At 32.1% G+C, this 19,726-nt stretch overlaps 1 protein-coding gene across 1 annotated transcript in view; it reads left to right on the top strand.

Moving 5' to 3' along the window:
• Positions 1-19,726, top strand: part of LOC116775607 (nephrin) — a 109,767-nt gene that overhangs the window by 88,834 nt on the left and 1,207 nt on the right. Inside the window, exons 10-28 of the mRNA XM_032668528.2 lie at positions 1,871-2,038; positions 2,586-2,717; positions 9,936-10,072; positions 10,607-10,760; positions 11,597-11,734; positions 12,058-12,222; positions 12,296-12,451; positions 13,555-13,686; positions 14,055-14,135; positions 14,450-14,732; positions 15,100-15,335; positions 15,578-15,686; positions 15,807-15,973; positions 16,911-17,081; positions 17,551-17,726; positions 18,020-18,170; positions 18,773-18,891; positions 19,128-19,206; positions 19,507-19,562. Of these exons, the coding sequence (XP_032524419.1) occupies positions 1,871-2,038; positions 2,586-2,717; positions 9,936-10,072; positions 10,607-10,760; positions 11,597-11,734; positions 12,058-12,222; positions 12,296-12,451; positions 13,555-13,686; positions 14,055-14,135; positions 14,450-14,732; positions 15,100-15,335; positions 15,578-15,686; positions 15,807-15,973; positions 16,911-17,081; positions 17,551-17,726; positions 18,020-18,170; positions 18,773-18,891; positions 19,128-19,206; positions 19,507-19,562 (2,810 nt within the window). The remainder of the gene's footprint in view (positions 1-1,870; positions 2,039-2,585; positions 2,718-9,935; positions 10,073-10,606; positions 10,761-11,596; positions 11,735-12,057; positions 12,223-12,295; positions 12,452-13,554; positions 13,687-14,054; positions 14,136-14,449; positions 14,733-15,099; positions 15,336-15,577; positions 15,687-15,806; positions 15,974-16,910; positions 17,082-17,550; positions 17,727-18,019; positions 18,171-18,772; positions 18,892-19,127; positions 19,207-19,506; positions 19,563-19,726) is intronic.

Genomic DNA, 19,726 nt, shown 5'->3' with positions numbered 1-19,726 from the left:
AGTACGGTAAATTCAAATTATCATAGTTTTGCTTGAATAGTTTATTCAAAAGTTTAAGACTCGTATAGAATAAATTACCTTTTGTTGAAATTTTACCAGGTTTAGAAATCGAAAACGTAAATCTTATTTATAGCCATACATTTTAATAGTCACTCTAGTCTCGCTTGTAGATTTAATTTATATTAACTATATGCTGAAAAATTAATGGAACCAATCTTCACTTCGCTATGTAATTTTATTGCCGCACTCCCCTGAGAAATCCGTAACATATGTGTAAATTCAGTTCCGCACTCAAAGCGTTCAAATACACTGTACTCCGCTAGTTCAAGTAATCGATATCTAACGCATACGTTTCAAAAGCGCAGAACACTAAAAGGACTTTATGGAATTGATTATACATACAACTAAATCCGGACTTTAACACGGAACCGATGTTTTGAAAGCAAATCCCCCCAAATGGGACATCGGATCCGTATAGAAACGATCCGACTATTTTTCAACTCCGTCCAAACTCCGACGATATATAACGTATTCTGTTTAAGGAGCAGTTTTTGAAAGTTTTCTCCCGAAGTGACAATGGGAAGAAACGAGTTAAACACCAAAGGCATTTGTAACCAACGAAAATGTTTGGCGAGCCATTTTTAAAGTCGAAGATATAAAGTAGGGATTTGAGTTGGAAATATCATTGTTTGGCCAAGTCGATACCTTCTATAGAATCTACTTAAAGTAATCTATACGAAGTTCGGCTCCTATTGTTATTCAAGATAACACTCGACATCTTATCGTATAATAATTCCACTTGAATCTTTTTGATTAGTTTTCACATTTATATCAGCATGTTCTAAATTAAATTACTCCGATAGTTTAACTGCTAGTTTTAAAGAAACTTAAAAGGACTTCATAAAGTCAACTTTTCAATATGTCCCTTAGAAATAACCACAATGCAGTAGCTTTAAAATCTAGCCAATAAGGTTTCCATTCTTAAGAAAGTTTTAATTTAGAGCAGCCATTGACGCCGCTACTCGGGTGGTATTTTTAAAGAAAGTTTCTCTTAAGATTACATTTCCACATCCTCCCCTCTGATTTCAGTTTTCGCGATTGCTTTTTCTATTTGAATTTTTAAACGTTTCTCAAATTGCTCAGTTTGTTTGTTACTGAATAATTGCAGAGACCAAAAAGACATTGAGATCATGAATTTTATAGCAGCATCCTTTCTTTCTAATGTTTTCGAGAAAACAGTTGGTATAAAATTGCTCTGAATAATTTAGTATGAAATTGTTCTCAAAAGCGAGAATATTGCTACGAATATATTGAAGAGCATTTTAAAATGATGTCAGGATGGTCGGTAGGTATTTTTTTACATGTATGAGTAGTTTAATGAGCCATAACCATTCTTCTCAATTGTTATAACATTGTATAAAACAAGATCAATAAACATTAAATTGCTTCATGAAAAATCATAAAAAAATCCCTTGCTCAAGTATTAAAAGGTTCAAAGTTCTGCCTGCAGATACCTTAGAAGATTTATGCTAGTGACAAATTACTTTTTTATTGGACATTTGTTCATGAGCGTCTGAATTTTCTGGCGTGAACGGATTCGTAAAAAGGGCTCGCTGAAAACAAACCAAGTCTAGAAATGTTATCTCACTTTAATGCTTTATAGAGGGCAAAGCTCTGTACATATTTTAGGATATTAAGGTTCCAACTTAACCTATGCAATTGAAGTCCACATATTTTCTTCAATGTTAGCAAAGTGTACATAAAGATTGCGATAATTTATGATATCAAAACACTTTTCTTCATCAAATTTCGCTTTATTAAAAGAGCTCTGTATCAACCTCTTAATACAACTATCTTTGTCGTTACCTAGTTGCACCATCCCACGTGACGATATCTGGCCCTTCAGAGGCGAGGGTCGGTGATCCAGTACCCTTAAGTTGCAGCACGGCCCCTTCAAACCCAGCTGCTGATATCAAATGGTTGGTCTTAGGTAAACATCACAGGGAAGCAAGCAACAGAACCGTCATATCTCCCGATGGTAAGACATTAATTTGGTTGAGTAATTTCTACCTTCATACGTTAATTAACATTGTCTTCATTTGAAATTCCAATATTAATATAAATTTTCTTTAGAAAATTTATCTTTTTCTTTCTTACATTTAACTTCAAAGACTTGTCACCTGTAGACTTAGTTTTAGTAGCAATAAATTTATGATATTACAATTACTTATTTAATTGTGATGTTTTAATAACTTATCAACTTTTAATATAAGAACATTTTTTTTCTTAGGTGACAAGTTTAGTATTTTATTTCATATTCATTTCCATACAAATATATAAATATTGTAGTACCTTTTTGTTTTATTACAAACTCGCATTTTACTAAATGCATATGAATGTATATACATACAAGACACATATACCAAAATACAACTGTCAGTTTATCTGTTTGTTCCGGCTTCTCTCCGAATCTGGATTGATTTTAATAGGAATATCATTTGCATATTAGTAATATAATAAGCAACTTGGATTTGAAATGTCTAGCACTGCTGGATCTGTTATAAATAATGTTATTTTTTGACTAGGTGGTTGGATCACCACATCTAATATCACAGTGGTGGTGGAGCCACATCGGCGGTCGATCGTCGTGGTATGCCACGGCATTAACGGACAACTGACTGAGAACGTGGTCGCCACACACACCATCAATGTACTATGTGAGTATGTCTGACTGTTAGTTTGTGTGAGTGTTCAAGATCTTATTATATATATATATATATATATTTATTTATATAAAAATCTTATATATTTTTCTATTCGAATAATTTCGACCCAAAAGTACTATTAATATATTAGACAGAAACTTGTGAAAGTTTATATGAATTTAGACAGTTTCAGAATAATATTATGAATATTAATCATTAATAGAGTCATACAGTATTAAGCTTTACATTTCATATAAAAGCACACACTGAAGTCGAAGGTTTATTTCACTGATTAAGACTCTAGTCACGCGCGCTCTGTTAATGTAGAGTTGGCGCGGACATTGCTGTGTGATTGAGTTCTTATTTTATTTGATAGAGTTCTGTTGGATTTGTTTCAGGGATTATTATGTAGTTTAATTCAATATAACGTTTGTATAGAACTCTACCTGGACCATAGTTATATAATTTTATTTAACTGAAATACTTTGCTAGTACATACCTGATATGCTTACTCTACAAAGAGTACTCACCAGATTTTCTTATCGAATATTATAAGAAATCTTTAAATAACATTTACATGAACTCAAAGGAAAGTACTTTGTAACAAAATAAATAAATAAACTCTTTACCACAGAGCGACTAAACTATCCACTTAGTTGATTAAACGTTTTTGTGGACGTCAATACTGGTTTTTCTTTTTACTGTCGTGGGTTTTCAGAAAGTTCGTATGTGTAGATAAAAAAAACATTTTCAGGCTAAACAGATCTGATCTTAATGCATTTTTGTTTATATCTGTGGCACTATAAAACCGTCATATATATGTGACGTTTGAGGTTGTTGTTGCTCCTTAATGAATATGAAATTATAAATTTAATATAATATGATGTCATGTTTAAGTTACACACAATTTCATCTTGAAGAAATTTTCGGATACAAACGACTGAATTTAAAATTAAAAACACAAGCAGAACTTCTAATTGTAACACACAACTTATATTGACTATGTTATTTTTATTCAATAACAAGCATTCATGGTTATTGGTACAAAAAAATATATATATATATTTCCTAAATTTATCTGAACTGAAATAAAGCCTCCTTTTAATATGAACCGGATTCTAAATAAAACTCTAGCAGTAATGCCATCATAACAACATTACTAGAGGTGATATAAACAATGGGAGCGTAACGAATTGTTAGGAAATATTTCCCACAAACTCTCAAATCAAATTTATCACAAACTAAACAAGGCCCCCACATGTCTGTACATATCAATAGGTTTTAAGGCCGACGTGATCACCATACGGACGGACAGCCCCAATTATATAGTTATACAGAAGTTTTGTAATGATTTATCATAATATTATAACGAATTTATGTACTTTACTTAAATGAAATAAACACTGGAAGTGATAAGTTGTTGTGTAAGGAAAATAATATTAAGAATTAAATCTTTTGTCAACTATGGTTGACTATTATATTATGTACTATATATATTACTAATAACAGTTTGCATACATTTATGTTTTTAATGAAAAACGTCATTTTAAGTCACTTCGTTTCTTTGTTTATATCGAACTAACTCAAGAGTCATAAAAAAAAATTCATTCAGTTTTTAAAACTAAAATAACTTGTGGTACAAATTGAGTATATAATAATGTAAGCCTCATTAACATATGTCATAGTTAAAGATATATAAAGTCAAAAAAGCTATACATTTATAAACAACTCCACCCGTCACTAAGCAAATCAACTGAAGTCCTACATACGTAATAAGTTGCCAGCGATGCAAAACGCTAGTTCGTTGCTTAATTCATTTAAAATCATTCACATAGGATGGGATTTAATATACTATGGCATTATCATTTTTGAATTATAAATAGCTCCGATTGATTTAAACATTAACTAGTTGTTATTAGTAGTGGTCGATATGTCCATTTTGTTGTACATAAATGTTGTCTAAGTCTCGTGCGTATTAACTTTAATAGAACATGAAAAAAAATTACATTATTTTCTTTTAATACGATTGCATTCATATAATTATATATTAATAATAATAATGCTACTGTAATAACATTTAAACTAAATGTAATTTTAATATCTCTTGTTTTTCTAACAATCATACGTTAATACTTCTAACAATAATATTAATATTAAAACTATGAAATAGTTATCGATTAAAGAACATATTTTAATACAGATATGAATTATAACAATTCATTTAATTTGCCACGCTAAACCTCAAGATGAAATGCGTATTCACTGACTCACTTAAATTCACTTAAGAGATGCTATCTGTCCTGAGTGAGAGAGGGACGACACGATGGAGAGGGATGGGGATATATAAAGCCTGTTTACACTACACGATTTGAATACAATTCCGTGTCGTGTATACAGTACTTAATTAACACGTTACATTTAAAGATAACATCTAGCTTTATAAGTTAAAGACGAGCAAATTAGAATACAGTTTGCTATCTCCAAACAGATTTGTACGGAACTAATTCAAGGACTAGTTGAAATTGATTTTATTATTATTACTTAATATACGTCTACTAGTATTTGCCCGCGTCACCGTCCATCTAAATATCAGAGTTGCACTCAGAGTGCATGTATAAACTGTGTTAAAACAGTACATATTGTAAAGTTTTCACTTAAAATAACCTTAGGTACTCGCTATAGAGCCATCTGCCGGGTCGATTTGTGAATTTAAACCATCTGGGGTACCACACAAATACAAAGAAAGAAAATCATTCAAATCGGTCCAGCCGGTCGGAGTTCAGGGACATACACACGTACAGTAGAAATATATATAATATATATTATATTTGTAGTATATAAAACTAGTAGCAAACGTGGATGGAGTCGTGTAAGCCCCGTGTCATATAAACGGATCTTTGGTGTGCGCTTAAAAGCTTAAAGAGGTTTATAGCGATGTGGCGCGAAAATACGAACTTTGGATTTGATTGGATTACAACCTTATAAAAGGATTTTACAACGTTAATGTGAACAAATGAATATAATAATACTTTCATTATTGTATGGATTACGTACGTTATATATATGTAGTTATATATATATATATATATATATATATATATATATATATATGTAGTTATATATATATATAACGTATCATATAGGTACATAATTAAGACCTCCAAGCCTGTGACGTTATGCTTTAGCGTTTAAACGTTTTGCAGCAAACTTGTTATCTAGAGCTCATTAATCATATTTTCGGGGTTTGGTCCAATTCAAGAGACGATATAAAAATAACAAGAACTACTTACCATGCCAAAATTTTTTGATATTAGAAGGTTTTATCGTCAATAGATTTATAATTTGACAAGATCTATATAAGTATATAAGTGTATATATGATATAAAAGCGTAAGTTTCTAACTCGGACCACACATGACGAGGCAATAAGAACATTCAAAGATGACGTTGTAACATATGTTACGGTACAAGCGGTTAGTTCCTACAAACGTCTTCGGCTACTGTTCGTTGAATCACAAATTTAACGTCAGATATATCAATTAATATATAAATCATGTGTCATCTCACTGAGAATCCGTGCAGGAATAAAATTTTAATCATGAAGTCGGTTCGATTTATTTGCAATACACAATATTTTTACAGATACACATAAGTGGAAACAAAAAAAATATAATTTTAAAAATATTGTTCGTCTAGGGACGCTCCACAGAAATGACAATTTAAACTATTTGATATAGAAATTGTATAACTTATATAAAGTTTAAGCTATTACTGAAACAATGTTTATGAATAAATTGTGTATAAATCGAAATAGTTTTGCTGCATGCGTTTCATACTGGTGCGTTAATACGAGAGAGAAAATGAAAGACAGATTGAGACGCCGTAACGCGTTACGTTACGAAGTCACCCTCCCATAAAAAGTCATCACTATGTACCTATATTTTCTATATATATAATTTGTGTTACTTATCTTAAAATATCTAATATTTTGGTATAGATTTATATATTAAGGCCATATATACTGAAGCCATATATAGTCAAACGTAACGATTTTTGTTCTAACAATGTAGCTTTAAGGCGTGTCCAGAGAAGCTGCGGTAAGCGATATCACGCTATAAGAACAAGTCATAAAATAATAACGAAATTTTTAACGTATCTAATAAGCTTATTGTCATAAGTTCTTTACATATATTACCTTCTCAAACCAGTCATTTTAATAAGATGAGAAAAAGAGTTCAATTAAAACATAAGGAAATTAAATTATACAAAAGAGACATCTTTTATACTTGCTTGAGGAAATCTCTATTGATATAAATAATATATCAGACTAATCATAGCATTAGGCTTGATCACGTGGAATGGGAAACTAAATTTTTTCTCCGTCACATCTCTACTTAAGATGTTTGATCTCCGCTCTTATTACGTTATATCTTTCCTTCCGCACGCACTTTCTTCGTAAGGCTAAATCAAATAATACATATATACATATATATATAAATGAAAATATATATATATATATATACACACACATTTAATTTATCGTGGTTTATTTTCATAGTAATAAAAAAAATAACATCACAAAATAAAGCCACTTTACAGACCGTCGATTAAAATGTGAGTAATAAATATTTTAACAATAGACATTTGTCGGGTACATGCAGCATCCGATGCGTTTTAATTAAATATCTCCGTCCCACTCTAACCTATGGAGGCTGTATATTTCCGTCTCTATCTCTATATCGATTCAATCTTTAACCCGATTTGTTGGAGCGTGTGCAGTCGGCCTAACGCCCGGAGGTTTCAGACCCACTCGACCGTATATAACCTTCAAGTTACAATTTCATTCTTAAATCGATTTTTAATATATTAACTTATAAAAATATATAATAAATCCGTAACGAAAATCCGTATGAAATAGGTTATATATTGGATAAAAATTGCAATAAATTATTCGTTTCTTTCATATGTTATACGTTCAGAAGGTCGTAGATACAAATACTAACGGTCTCGATTAATTTTAATTCCACATTTTATGATCACCCATTTATCTTCCCGCTGCCCCGGTATCAAACATAACACTAACTAAATAACAAGCTCATTACAGTTTAATCAATTAGTTAATGTATACAAATTAGTTAATATTAAACTTCCAGAACAACGTAATTCATAATTTTAATTATCTGTAGTTTTTGAATTTATATAATTTTGAACCGTCAGCGAGCGGGGGTTCAACCTAGGGCTGGCACGGTCCGGCACGTACCGCTCATTACATTAATGAGGACGCGGACGACATGGGAATTAATTGCTCGCTTGTGGCAGCCCTGGATACGCTTTTCAAGTCAAGCGACTTTAAAATCGCCAGTGATCGGATGACCGCATACACTGAATACTGCTTAATTATTTCCGTTTGGTTTTAGACTATTTCACTATTTATATGACGATACACTGATTTTATAGTGAGCTGTTACAGATACAGAAACAAACGAGTTATATATTTGCATAAGGACATTGTGTACATATTATGGAATTTCTAAGTTAAATACCTATATATTTTTTTCATATTATGTATATTAAATCATTTGTAATAAGATGATAAATGGTAATTTTCACTGAGTAGTTTCATCACGACAGTTCGCTTGTAACCAAAAGTTCATGTTTTTCATACATTGCTACGCTTTACCCATTATACCATTTGAATATGGGTCGGTGGGTGCAATTAAAACTATTTTTTTATTGGTAACTATATTAAATTTTAATAACTATTCTGTTTCTTTAGCAGCTGTCAGAAATGAATTCTATACATATTTTTTAATGTAATTATAAAAGCTTTTTACAAATAAAAATTTATTACGAATAATATAAGATAATATTCTTAGTTAAATAATCTTTCTGTAAATGAAAGTAGCAAACTGTTCTATTATCAAATTGAATAAGGCTTCCTACAAATATTATTGTTATGCTTCCGTCTCCGTTTTGTAATTATTATAATGGAGCAACGTGAAATAAGGCTGAGTTTGCACGTGCGACTCCGCGTTTCATTATCGCACTATACAGTTTGTTCCTAAACAAACACTTGTATTATTAATTTAGTTTTTTTTTTTATAATCTTATATTCTTTTAGAGTGTTTATATTAATAACATTACAATGAAGAACAAAATATTTCCAGGTCTTACCTTATAGCATCGTGCTGTGTAAGACTTGTATGTAAATACAGTTCTTGGAATTTGAATGTAGCTATTTTTAATATTCTAAGAAGGCGATAATCAATCAATCGTATGTAAGGCTTCTATTAAATAATATAATATTACTCTCATGTATTTCCTTACTTATAGTATATATTTATATATAATCGGATTTTTCTGAACTAATTTAAACTAGAACATCATTCCTGGAAATCTCTTCACAAATTTTCATTTTAAAATCTTTTAGGTTTACTAATAAGTTATATTATATACAAAAATTTAATTTATACACAAAAATTTTATGTTTGTTAAATAAGTTATTTGTATTTACACACACACACACACACACATAATGATAGCTTGATGTATATTTTATACATGTTTGCTTTTAAAGACTAGTTTAACAACCAATTCCTTCATAATTCCTCTCTCTTTATAACATTTACATACCGACGGATCATTCTATATACAAAAATCAATATTCCTGAACAAAGACATTATATAAAACAAATAATTTGAATTAAAACGAAACCAACAGACTGGGCGAGCACTTATCGTGCAACAACAGAACGCCAAGTAAACAATGATCACACATTCTTTAAACTTAACGATTACGAATTGTTTCATACGGAAATTTCGTGTAAATTACGTTTCGAACAACACGCTGAGGACAATGTAGGTTTTATGTTTCAGGTTGAATAATTTCGGTCCTTTTACTTGCTTTTGCTATTTTGATTAAATTTGGTACATTAAAGCCTTTACTGAGATACATTATTGAGCGCTGTGTTGTTGTACACACGTAGTGTTCAGTTACTGTGATAATGCATTTATTTTAAATATATTATAATATATTATTAAATAAATTATTATTTTAAATATATTATTTAATTTATTGAGATACGGACAGAGGTCCTTTAAAAATATTCTTTCATTATATATACATTATACCTTCTATTTTTTATGACTGCTATCAACCAAATGAGTGCTTGGTATTCACACTAATGCAGCTTGGTATTAATCACAATTCTTTCCCGTTTTTTTTTCACAGATCCACCTTCAGCTCCAATGATAACTGGTTACATTCCCGGGACGACTCTCTCAGCTGGGACGGTTCAAAAGCTGTCCTGTATATCCACTGGTGGAAATCCGTTGGCTACCTTGACCTGGTTTAAGAATGACAAAAAGGTACGTTATAGGACAGAATTGAAGTTAAATAAGATATTATATATATTTAAAACTAACTAATGATTATTCTTGAATTTATAAAAATCTATGAAAATTATCAATAGTGCAATTCTTATTATAAATTTCTTTTTAATTGTAAATTTTTGTAATACAACAGCTTAATAGATGTTTAAATCAACAATTTTAGGCTCAAAAATATTAGAAGCGCAAAACTTCATAAATTTTGCAAGCCTTTTGTCATACTAGCTTTATACAAATTCAAAATTATCTCAATAATTAATAAAATGACACCAATTAATTCAACATTTATTTAAACAGCGCAGCTTCGTACAAAATTATATTTAATGTATCTTCATTATGATTTACGTTGAATATAACATATAACTTAAATATGCTTCATATAATTCTTGTTCATTTCACGAAAAGCACGATACGTATTACGTACACTTCTCAGTGTCCAATATATAATTGTATTTTTATATCAATTTTTTAATTAAAATGTGTATAAATCATTAATAAAACCAAGCACTACAGATACATTCAATAACTAAAACCACGGACAAGTCGGTGTCGGCTGAGATATCAATACTGACAAACGTGACTGACAACCAAGCGCAGTATAGATGCGAGGCGACGAACAGCGCCACAGAGATACCGCTCTTTGAAACTGTCACTCTGAATGTACATTGTAAGTATTGCTTCCACACGTTTTATGGTACATGCAGGGTTATTAGACTATCGAACGCTCGCTACATGAATGAGACCGAGGTTAGAATAACTAAAAAAGAAAGATTTAATCAAAATATCTGATTGATATAGAATAAATATTATTTTCAGTTGCATAAAAATTTTGCCATATCCTTAGCTAGCATCACTGAAGTTAGCTGGCATACAAAATATAAAAGTCTGAAATTAAATATGTCAATATTGAATCACGGAAGATAAGTTTCAAATTTACCACGACTCTTTCATAATGAAAGTGAAGTTTTTTTTTTAAATATAATTTATTATATATCAAAAAAAGATTTATGACGTATGATTAAAACAATTCGTCTCTCGATTCGCTCTAACCCAAGCGAAGTTGAGATTCATTGATTCTTAGAGTAAGAAACTTCGGGAATTTAATTTAAAGCCGAAGTAGTTGTGATGCTCGTTAAACTGTTAGTTTGAAAGTTCGTAGAGACTAATTGTCTTATTTTTATGAGCGGGTTTTTATATTGCCTTACAAAGGCTTCGTGTTGAGGATTGGAACTATTTTATTGTTTCATCTGAGTCGAGAGAAGTTTAGAAAATGTTCGACATATATCAGAGGAATCATAAACTGTGCCTCGGCTAATGATTGCTTACCTTATGTTATTTGACTTAGCTTAACTTAAAATGATTATATTCATATGATAATTTAAAATATATATATATATTTTTATATATTTTAATAGGCGGAATCACTTTGGTTTGATTAAATTTGATTCACATAGCTGTATAGCAATTTAATAGGAATTATATTTTTATATTATAATACCCCAGTCGCACCCGAGACTGTAAAAGTTAGAGCATCACCCGCCGAGCTAACTCCTGGTATAGAAGGCACACTCTACTGCGACGCCGCTTCTAGCAATCCACCCGCCACGCTATCCTGGTGGAGGGATGGGATACCAGTTCAAGGTAGGTCAGATCTCAAATAAGATTCTCTTCATCATGATGGATTTTAGGTTTAATTCATTTCTAAAATATATATATGTATATATATAGCAATTAAAACAACCTACCATCTGTACATTTTCAAATTCATTACAATATTATAATATATAAAAATTATTTTTATTGGTAATGATTATTTTCGTATACAGTGCTGTTATAAATGTTTTAAAAACTTCAGGATCATAATGTTTGTATAAAATTTTTCTTCGACTTTATTTATTGGATAAGCGAATGTAATATAATATTCCAACACTATGGGGGTGATATAACATGTATTTGGCCTTCAGGCCTGCCGATGCAGTTAAAGAAGGGCCTCCACGGTGGTACCGTCTCTACCGTAGAGTTAAAGCTGAATATCACCAAGGAGCTAAATGGCGCCGTTTATACCTGCCAGGCTTCAAACGACGCTCTGCAAAGAAGCGTCCACGACGCTTTGACTCTTAAAGTATTCTGTAAGCAATTTGAATGATTGATTGTGATGTATGAAATCGGATTTCGGTCTCTCCAAATAGATTTCTTTGATAGATCCGCCGATATTCGACGACACGCCCCTCTCGATTGTGGGGGTTGAAAACGACCCGTTGGTTGTGATGCTGCGAGCTGACGGGAACCCCTCCAGCATCACGTACACCTGGACCAAGGACGGTCTGCCGGTCACACAGGCTTCATACAGCAGTGCCAGTGAGTATTATTACTTACATAAACTTTCAAAGCTTTATAAGGAACTATTTTAGAAGTAAATTACTGTTGATAATATTAATATCATTTAATCTACTTTTATTTTCACTATATTCATATAATTCTAACAAAACACGATTTATCCAAATCTTTACCTAAACATGAAAGTATCAGAAAAAAAACAAGCCCTTAAAGACTCCCAACATTCCCTAAAAACAGATTCACGATAATAAAAATATAAGGTGTTTTAATTAAATTAAATATCGCAGGTAATTCTAAAACAACGCAGCTCTATAACACTCACCAAACGAAAACAACCTTTAAAAATATTCCTGAGCTACATTCATATCAAACAACCTTATAATTAACTAAATTTTATTAAATACTTAATTTAACGAAACGTTATAACATACATCAATATAAATAATTTATAATAAAGTCATTAGTTTAATTGAACCAAATTATCAAAATTATATATATATATGAGGCTCTGACGCGAATTATGATTGATTACGAACAGAATCAAATGACGTAATTAATTCACATCATTACTGCACGTTCAGTTTGTTCATGGCTAACGTTTGAACTAATAATGACAAAATGTACGTACACCATGCAACTCTATCAATTATATATTTTCCTTATAAATATAAACTTAGAACATTCCCCGGATACCTCAAAGGGAATACAAATATTAATTCAAATGTTATGTACGGTTTTCGCTTGAATGATGAGTTTAGAATTTGATTTTGCTTTTGCGTTTCAACAAATTAATGTTTTCACATACATACATACGTATTCAATAACTTTAAGAGAATATATATAAATATATATTAAATAATTATTGTACATGCGTATTTATATGCATGTTGCCGAAATAATTAAATTATGACACACATTTGTTTACAATCATGTAACACACGTGTACAATATAATATTTAATTGCTTAAAATTTATTAATCGATTATATTATATCATTATCTAATTAATGATGATTTTATGTTTTCTACGACATATTTACGTGTTCACGTATACGTCACGATACATGTTTACATAGAACACGATTTCTAATAGTAGTTTACATAAATACTATTTGTTTACATTAGACGATCGTATCGTCTCGTCGGGCGGGACTTTGAATATGACTCGTGTGTCACGACACGATGCTGGGACTTACTCCTGTGAAGCTCTGAACGCTTATGGCAGCGCTCGGATTAACATAACAGTTAATGTGCACTGTGAGTATAACACTATATATACATAGGTGGTTTGTTTACAGAAATACTTGAATGACTTCTCCCTTAAGACTGGTTTTTATATTTGTAATAATAATAATATTTTTTATAATTTAAATATTGATTTAAAATTAAACAAATAAAATACGGATTTATGCAAACCTTCAATTCATTCTTATTAAATTCTGTAAACATCAGGACGTGTCAATTATCATAGAGATCTCGTTTATCAGAAATCTGTTGAAATTTCAACGATGTCATTAAAGTCTCGGTTCCGTACACGATTATATACTTCAGTATTGTAACAGGATGTCGACGATTCAAATTTTCTCTGTTCCGGGTTGAAATATGAATATTAATCATAATTCCAGATCCAGCCGATATTAAATCTGTCTGGCAGACAGGTATTGTGGATCCTAACGATAACGCTGTACTGGCGTGTACGGCCAGCGGTGAGTTTGATATTCTATATATTAATGAGTCTCTTAATGAAGTGAAACTTCTGTTGCCACTTCCAACGAGGTTGCGTTAAACGTTCAACGCTTCTGGGGAGGGGGGATAGAAAGAGACGGAGTGTAAATGAATGGACTAGTTGTTAATTTTAAGCAATGTCTATAAAGTTTGTCTGAAACAAACAATATGAGCTCACCAAAAATCTATTTTTAACATTACGAAGTTTCACTTCTTCCGCGCGGAGGGACGCCACGCTTTATTCTTTACTTATATTTGACTCTAAATTGATGCTATTCTGAATATGCTATCGCAGGGAACCCGTTAACATCGGATCACATAAAATGGGAGCGCAAAAACTATGACATGTCGACGAAATTAGTGACATTTGAATCTAAGAACCAAACTAGCTATCTGACGATAGAGAGAGCGGCGAGAGAGGACGTCGGCTCGTTTGAATGCGTGGTGAACAACGGCATCGGCGGCGAGACTCGCCACGAAGTGATGTTGGTTGTCAAATTCAAACCTGAAATGAACACCTCGCCGACACTCGCCAAATCCGCGTCCAATGTCGGCCAAGTCGGGCGGCTAACTTGCAAGTAAGTGTGATTTTTTTTCACAATATATGACTCTATTTTAAATAAAATTCGCGAATACTTCACTCCTATGTAGAGAAGTATAATTATGTATAATATATTATATATTAATGATATATCTGATGTCGTTACTTCTGTAAAGTTATGTATAAGGTTTTATCAACTTTAACTGCCAAATACAATACAAATAATGTTTTAATCGTTTCATGAGTTCGGCTAAACCAGCAATAAAACTGTTTCGATTATTGTACATCAGATATTGCCATCAACATAAACATTTTATATCATAATCGTTCCAATAATTTATTCGGCTGGTATCAGATGAACTGTGCTAGAAAAACAGTAAAAAAAGCAAAATAATACATTGTAGATGCAAGTCCGCCCCGGCACCTAACTTCACGTGGTCGAAGGGCGGCGTTAAGCTCCCCGTGAACACGTCTACGAAGTACTTCGCTGAGTATCACAGGAACGACCAGATCACATACACCTCTGTGTTATTAATAAACGACATAAGCACGTCGGATTACGGCGCATACGAGTGCGGGGCGAGGAACGACCTCGGCTTCGGGTCAGTCTCCGTAAAATTGGATGTCACCGGTCCGCCAGGTGAGAGGAAATATCTTCTAAATATTACTTTTAATATTATTATGGATTTTCTTACACATATTAGCTCCCTCTCTATATCCATTACAATAGCAGAGATCGAAAATATGTTGTAACTTTCTTCAAAATAAAATAATTAAATTTAAATAAGATTAAACTTACATATGTGTCATGTGAATTATCTGAAACATATATTAGTTATGTAGTTCAAGTAACACATTAGATACACACATACAACCTTCCAGACCCGGTGTCGTCTATAGTTGTAACCAACGTCACCCACGACACCATAACCCTAGAGTGGGTGCCAGGCTTCGACGGCGGGTTGACCTCCTGGTTCAGAGTTCGTTATCGGTGAGTCGCTAACACTTAATGTGGATTTCGATGTCATAATCTTAATATAAAACAAATTAAATTTTATTATAAATATTGGAATCAATGTTCTAAAAAAGAATTCAACCCCCAATCAAACAGCAAACCCCACGACTCCACATACACGTATCACGACGTAACCCCCAACACGACCCACTATACTGTGTCGGGGTTGGAGCGACACACGGACTACGTACTGTCCGTCATGGCGGTCAACGGAATGGGGGAGAGTCGCTACAGACCTGATGATACGAAGGCTACGACCCTCAGTGAGTACCACTATTATAAGGATCTTGGATAGTCGGAAGACTCTACTTGTTGTTTGGGCGTAACCCAAAATTGGGGGTCAGTTTAAAATGGTTACACTAGAAGTTTTAAAGATAGTGAGGTATTTTTAACGTAATATTTTTATTTGGTAATTTCATTTGTAAATTGTCTGTTTGTGTGACGAACTCTTGATCTTGTTACAAATTAAATTTTTTTAGTGTTGAATCACCTCAAAGGCTTGTGAGGTTATATAAGAAATAATATTAAAGAAAATTATATTTAGCTGAAGACATATAATATTGTTATTCATATCATTATATGATTTTGTTTTTTATTATACTGACACAACACTTTAAATAACTTTGGTACACAATAAATTTCCACACAAGAACCACCTGATTGGTCATAATATTAATAGCAAACATTTGTTATATCGCTTTAATATATAACTAATATAACCAGCTGCGTCTGTTTGCAATAGGAGCAGATAAAATATTCAATCGAATTAAATCTTTCAAAATCTGTGCCAATGCCATCACTAGCAATAAATGACGAAGCATGAAATGTTTTCAAGGCATTAATATTGGTTGTTCTATTCCACGCTTCATAGACATCATCCCACCAGTACAGTCTAGTTCCGAGTACAACTCGTATAATGTGCCGGGCGTGTTCATAATAACCGGCACCTTGGTCGGTACAGCGCTCATATTGCTCAACGTGCTGCTGGTGGGATTTTGTCTGCACAGGAGGACGAACAAACGTATACGAGGTTTGAATCATGTATACACGCTTAAAATACATCTCTATGTCATACAGGATGTATTTTCAGTGTCTAGATTTATATACAGGATGTATTTTTTGTGTAGATTTATATACAGGTTGTATTTTTAGTGCATATTTAGTGTTTTTTTTACTATTTCCGTTTCCTTTTCTCTCTAGCTTCATCAGAAGTTGGTGAACTGAACGTAGTTTCTACGGAGCATGTAGAAACGGCCGACGTGTCTAAATCAGTAGTTTTATACGTGTGCGTGACAGTCGCTGTGTTAGTTATTATAAACGCTGTTTTAGTTGCTTGTTTTGTATTGAAACGACGCTCCAAGCGCTCCAAAGGTGAGTTTTTATATTATTTTGCGACTTCCGTGTCAATAGATGTATTTAATGTAGATATTTTTTTTTTATTGAATATAAGATTTTTTCTAGTTTAATTTAACTCAAAAACTGAGTTTAAAATATAAAAATGAATTGTTTTTTTTTTCGTAAATTTGTAGCTGATATTAATGAAAGCTTTATTGATTTAGTCAGCTGAAGTCTATGTGAGGATTTGTAATTTATTTCCATCACTAAGGAATTAAAAATTGTTGAACCCAAGTTCAGTTTATCGATGGAACTTAAAATAACCAAAGATCCTTTTTTATTTTGCAATGATTCTTCCTAAACTACACATTTATAACTTTTGACTATTTATCTGTTGATATTATTTTAATTACATATATAAATTGAAAGATAAAAAACATTACCTTGAAAGAGATAATAGAAAAAGAAACGTTATTTATTAAGTAAATAAATACGAATATTGTAGAGCAAGCTGGGCAGTCGTCAAAATCAACGCCCATAGAAATGTACGCTCCGTCATCTTACAACGACACTATGGGCGAAACACTAAGCTCAGTGTCAGAGAAATCTGAAACGTATTCACAAGATGAAGCGCCCCCCGTGCCTGACGTGCCCAGCATGCCGAGACACATGATGAACCAGGTACAGCCATGCTTAGAACCTCACTAAAATATTCAACTTCACACACACATATATATAGCTATTGAATAAACATATTTAAAGCTTGATTGTATCTCAGATCTTTTATATTATGTATTTACATAAACTATCATTTTGATCGTGAGCATACTATATGCAGAACAGAACACGTCATTCAAACACAGATTCAAATCCTGCCAATGTGAATAATTTTTCCTTGTATATACATAAAAAAATATTTTAGATTATAAACATTTCAAAGACATATTACAATATGAAGTTTTTTTTTAAACCAGTCGGATTCTTATCTCCTGGATGAGAACCTGGTCCCTCCCCCCTTAGACTACCCTCCGCCCAACTACGTGTATGACGAACACGCGAGGACTCTACCACATCCACACAGACTACGAGAGGTCCGGGGACACAGCACCCTCGGGCGGACGGCCGGTGAGACACAGACATACACACGAACATTACATACCCACGTATATATGTATATAAAGATAAATACAATACTAAAATATGAAAAACTTCCATAAATTTGTATGAAGATTTTTTTTTTTAATAAAAGTAACTTTGAGATAGATTTTTTTTATTTCGTAATAAATTTTTTTTAGGTATAGTTTTATAAAAATACTCTCAAGGTTGAATTGTGATTATTTAACGCAGAAATTATAGTATTGTCGTTTGAGAAAGCATTTTAATAGCGCCGCCTAGAAAGGTCCCTGGTTTATTCGTATTAATACTTTATTTTCAACTTGTGCATATAAGATTTTGCTAAACTCTTTATATACAAATGTATATATAATTCCACAAACATAACAACTTCGAATATTCTAAATCTATTAGTTTAATAACAAGAGATGCTGAAACAAACTTTCATATATTGAGACATTCATTAACTCACAAGCTGAAAGTCTGAATTTAAGCCAAATAGCTGTCTGAGCTGAAACATTATTCTGTACCAAGTTAAAACATTAACTATATAAACTAACATCAAATTTGATGAAGCAAACTAACACATTATATTTGTATATATATGTATTTAGGTAAACAAGCGTACGTACCGACGCCGAGTCCGATGCCACCATTAGACGGCTCCTACTACAATATGGCGTCCGATAGATACCTGTCTTACCCACCACTCATTGGAGAATATTTACAACAGGTTGGTGGGTTATACTCTAATATATTGTAACCTTAACTAGCGTCCTGATTCCTAATAATGATATTTTTATTGAATATAGTTATGAGGTGAAAAAAGCAACCTTACTACATCAGATATCTGCCAGTGAAAAGTATCGTCAAAATTGATATAATCTAACAAACAGATAATTCATTTTTCTTTTTGTGTAATTTTCTTTATTTCATATCACACTGAGGATTTTTTTTTATTTCCTACAGCAAGCCGGTAGAACTCCGACTCCGCCACAGCAATACTCTAGAGATAATCATCTGAGTCCACCGAACTGTGGAATCGATGGTAAATAATCACTATAATACACTACAAACACGTACATAATATGTAAAACTCAATCTAAACAACAATGACTTGTCGAATAAGATTTAACTGAGAACTCGTGTCACACTCACGAATCGCTTTATAGAAATTATGTGAAAAACTTATCAGTGTGTATTTACGAATAGCCTTCATTGAATCTTCTGCTATCATATAACAAGTAACTCAATTTTCTTAACATCTGATAATACAGTGAATGACAGGAATTGCAAGTACAAAAATTCACGCCACAGTATATATATATATATTATTTATGACCCACAGGTGAACGAGCTGTCCCCCCTGATGTGACTGTTCTTCACCCCCCAGTATGTACACAGGTATATTCAAAACATTTGTTTTCATACAAAACATTTTACTATTGATCTTGGTACAATTCACCCATATCATTATCTTTACCGTAATTGTAAATAACATAAAAAATTTAATTTATTTCATAGAATTCTAGAGAATTAATTTCAGAAATTTTGTATATTATTTTGGC

Source organism: Danaus plexippus, chromosome 27, assembly GCF_018135715.1.
Source record: "Danaus plexippus chromosome 27, MEX_DaPlex, whole genome shotgun sequence".
NCBI lineage: Eukaryota > Metazoa > Arthropoda > Insecta > Lepidoptera > Nymphalidae > Danaus > Danaus plexippus.
The sequence above is the reverse complement of the archived record's forward strand: the minus strand, read 5'-3'. Positions and strand labels throughout refer to the sequence as shown.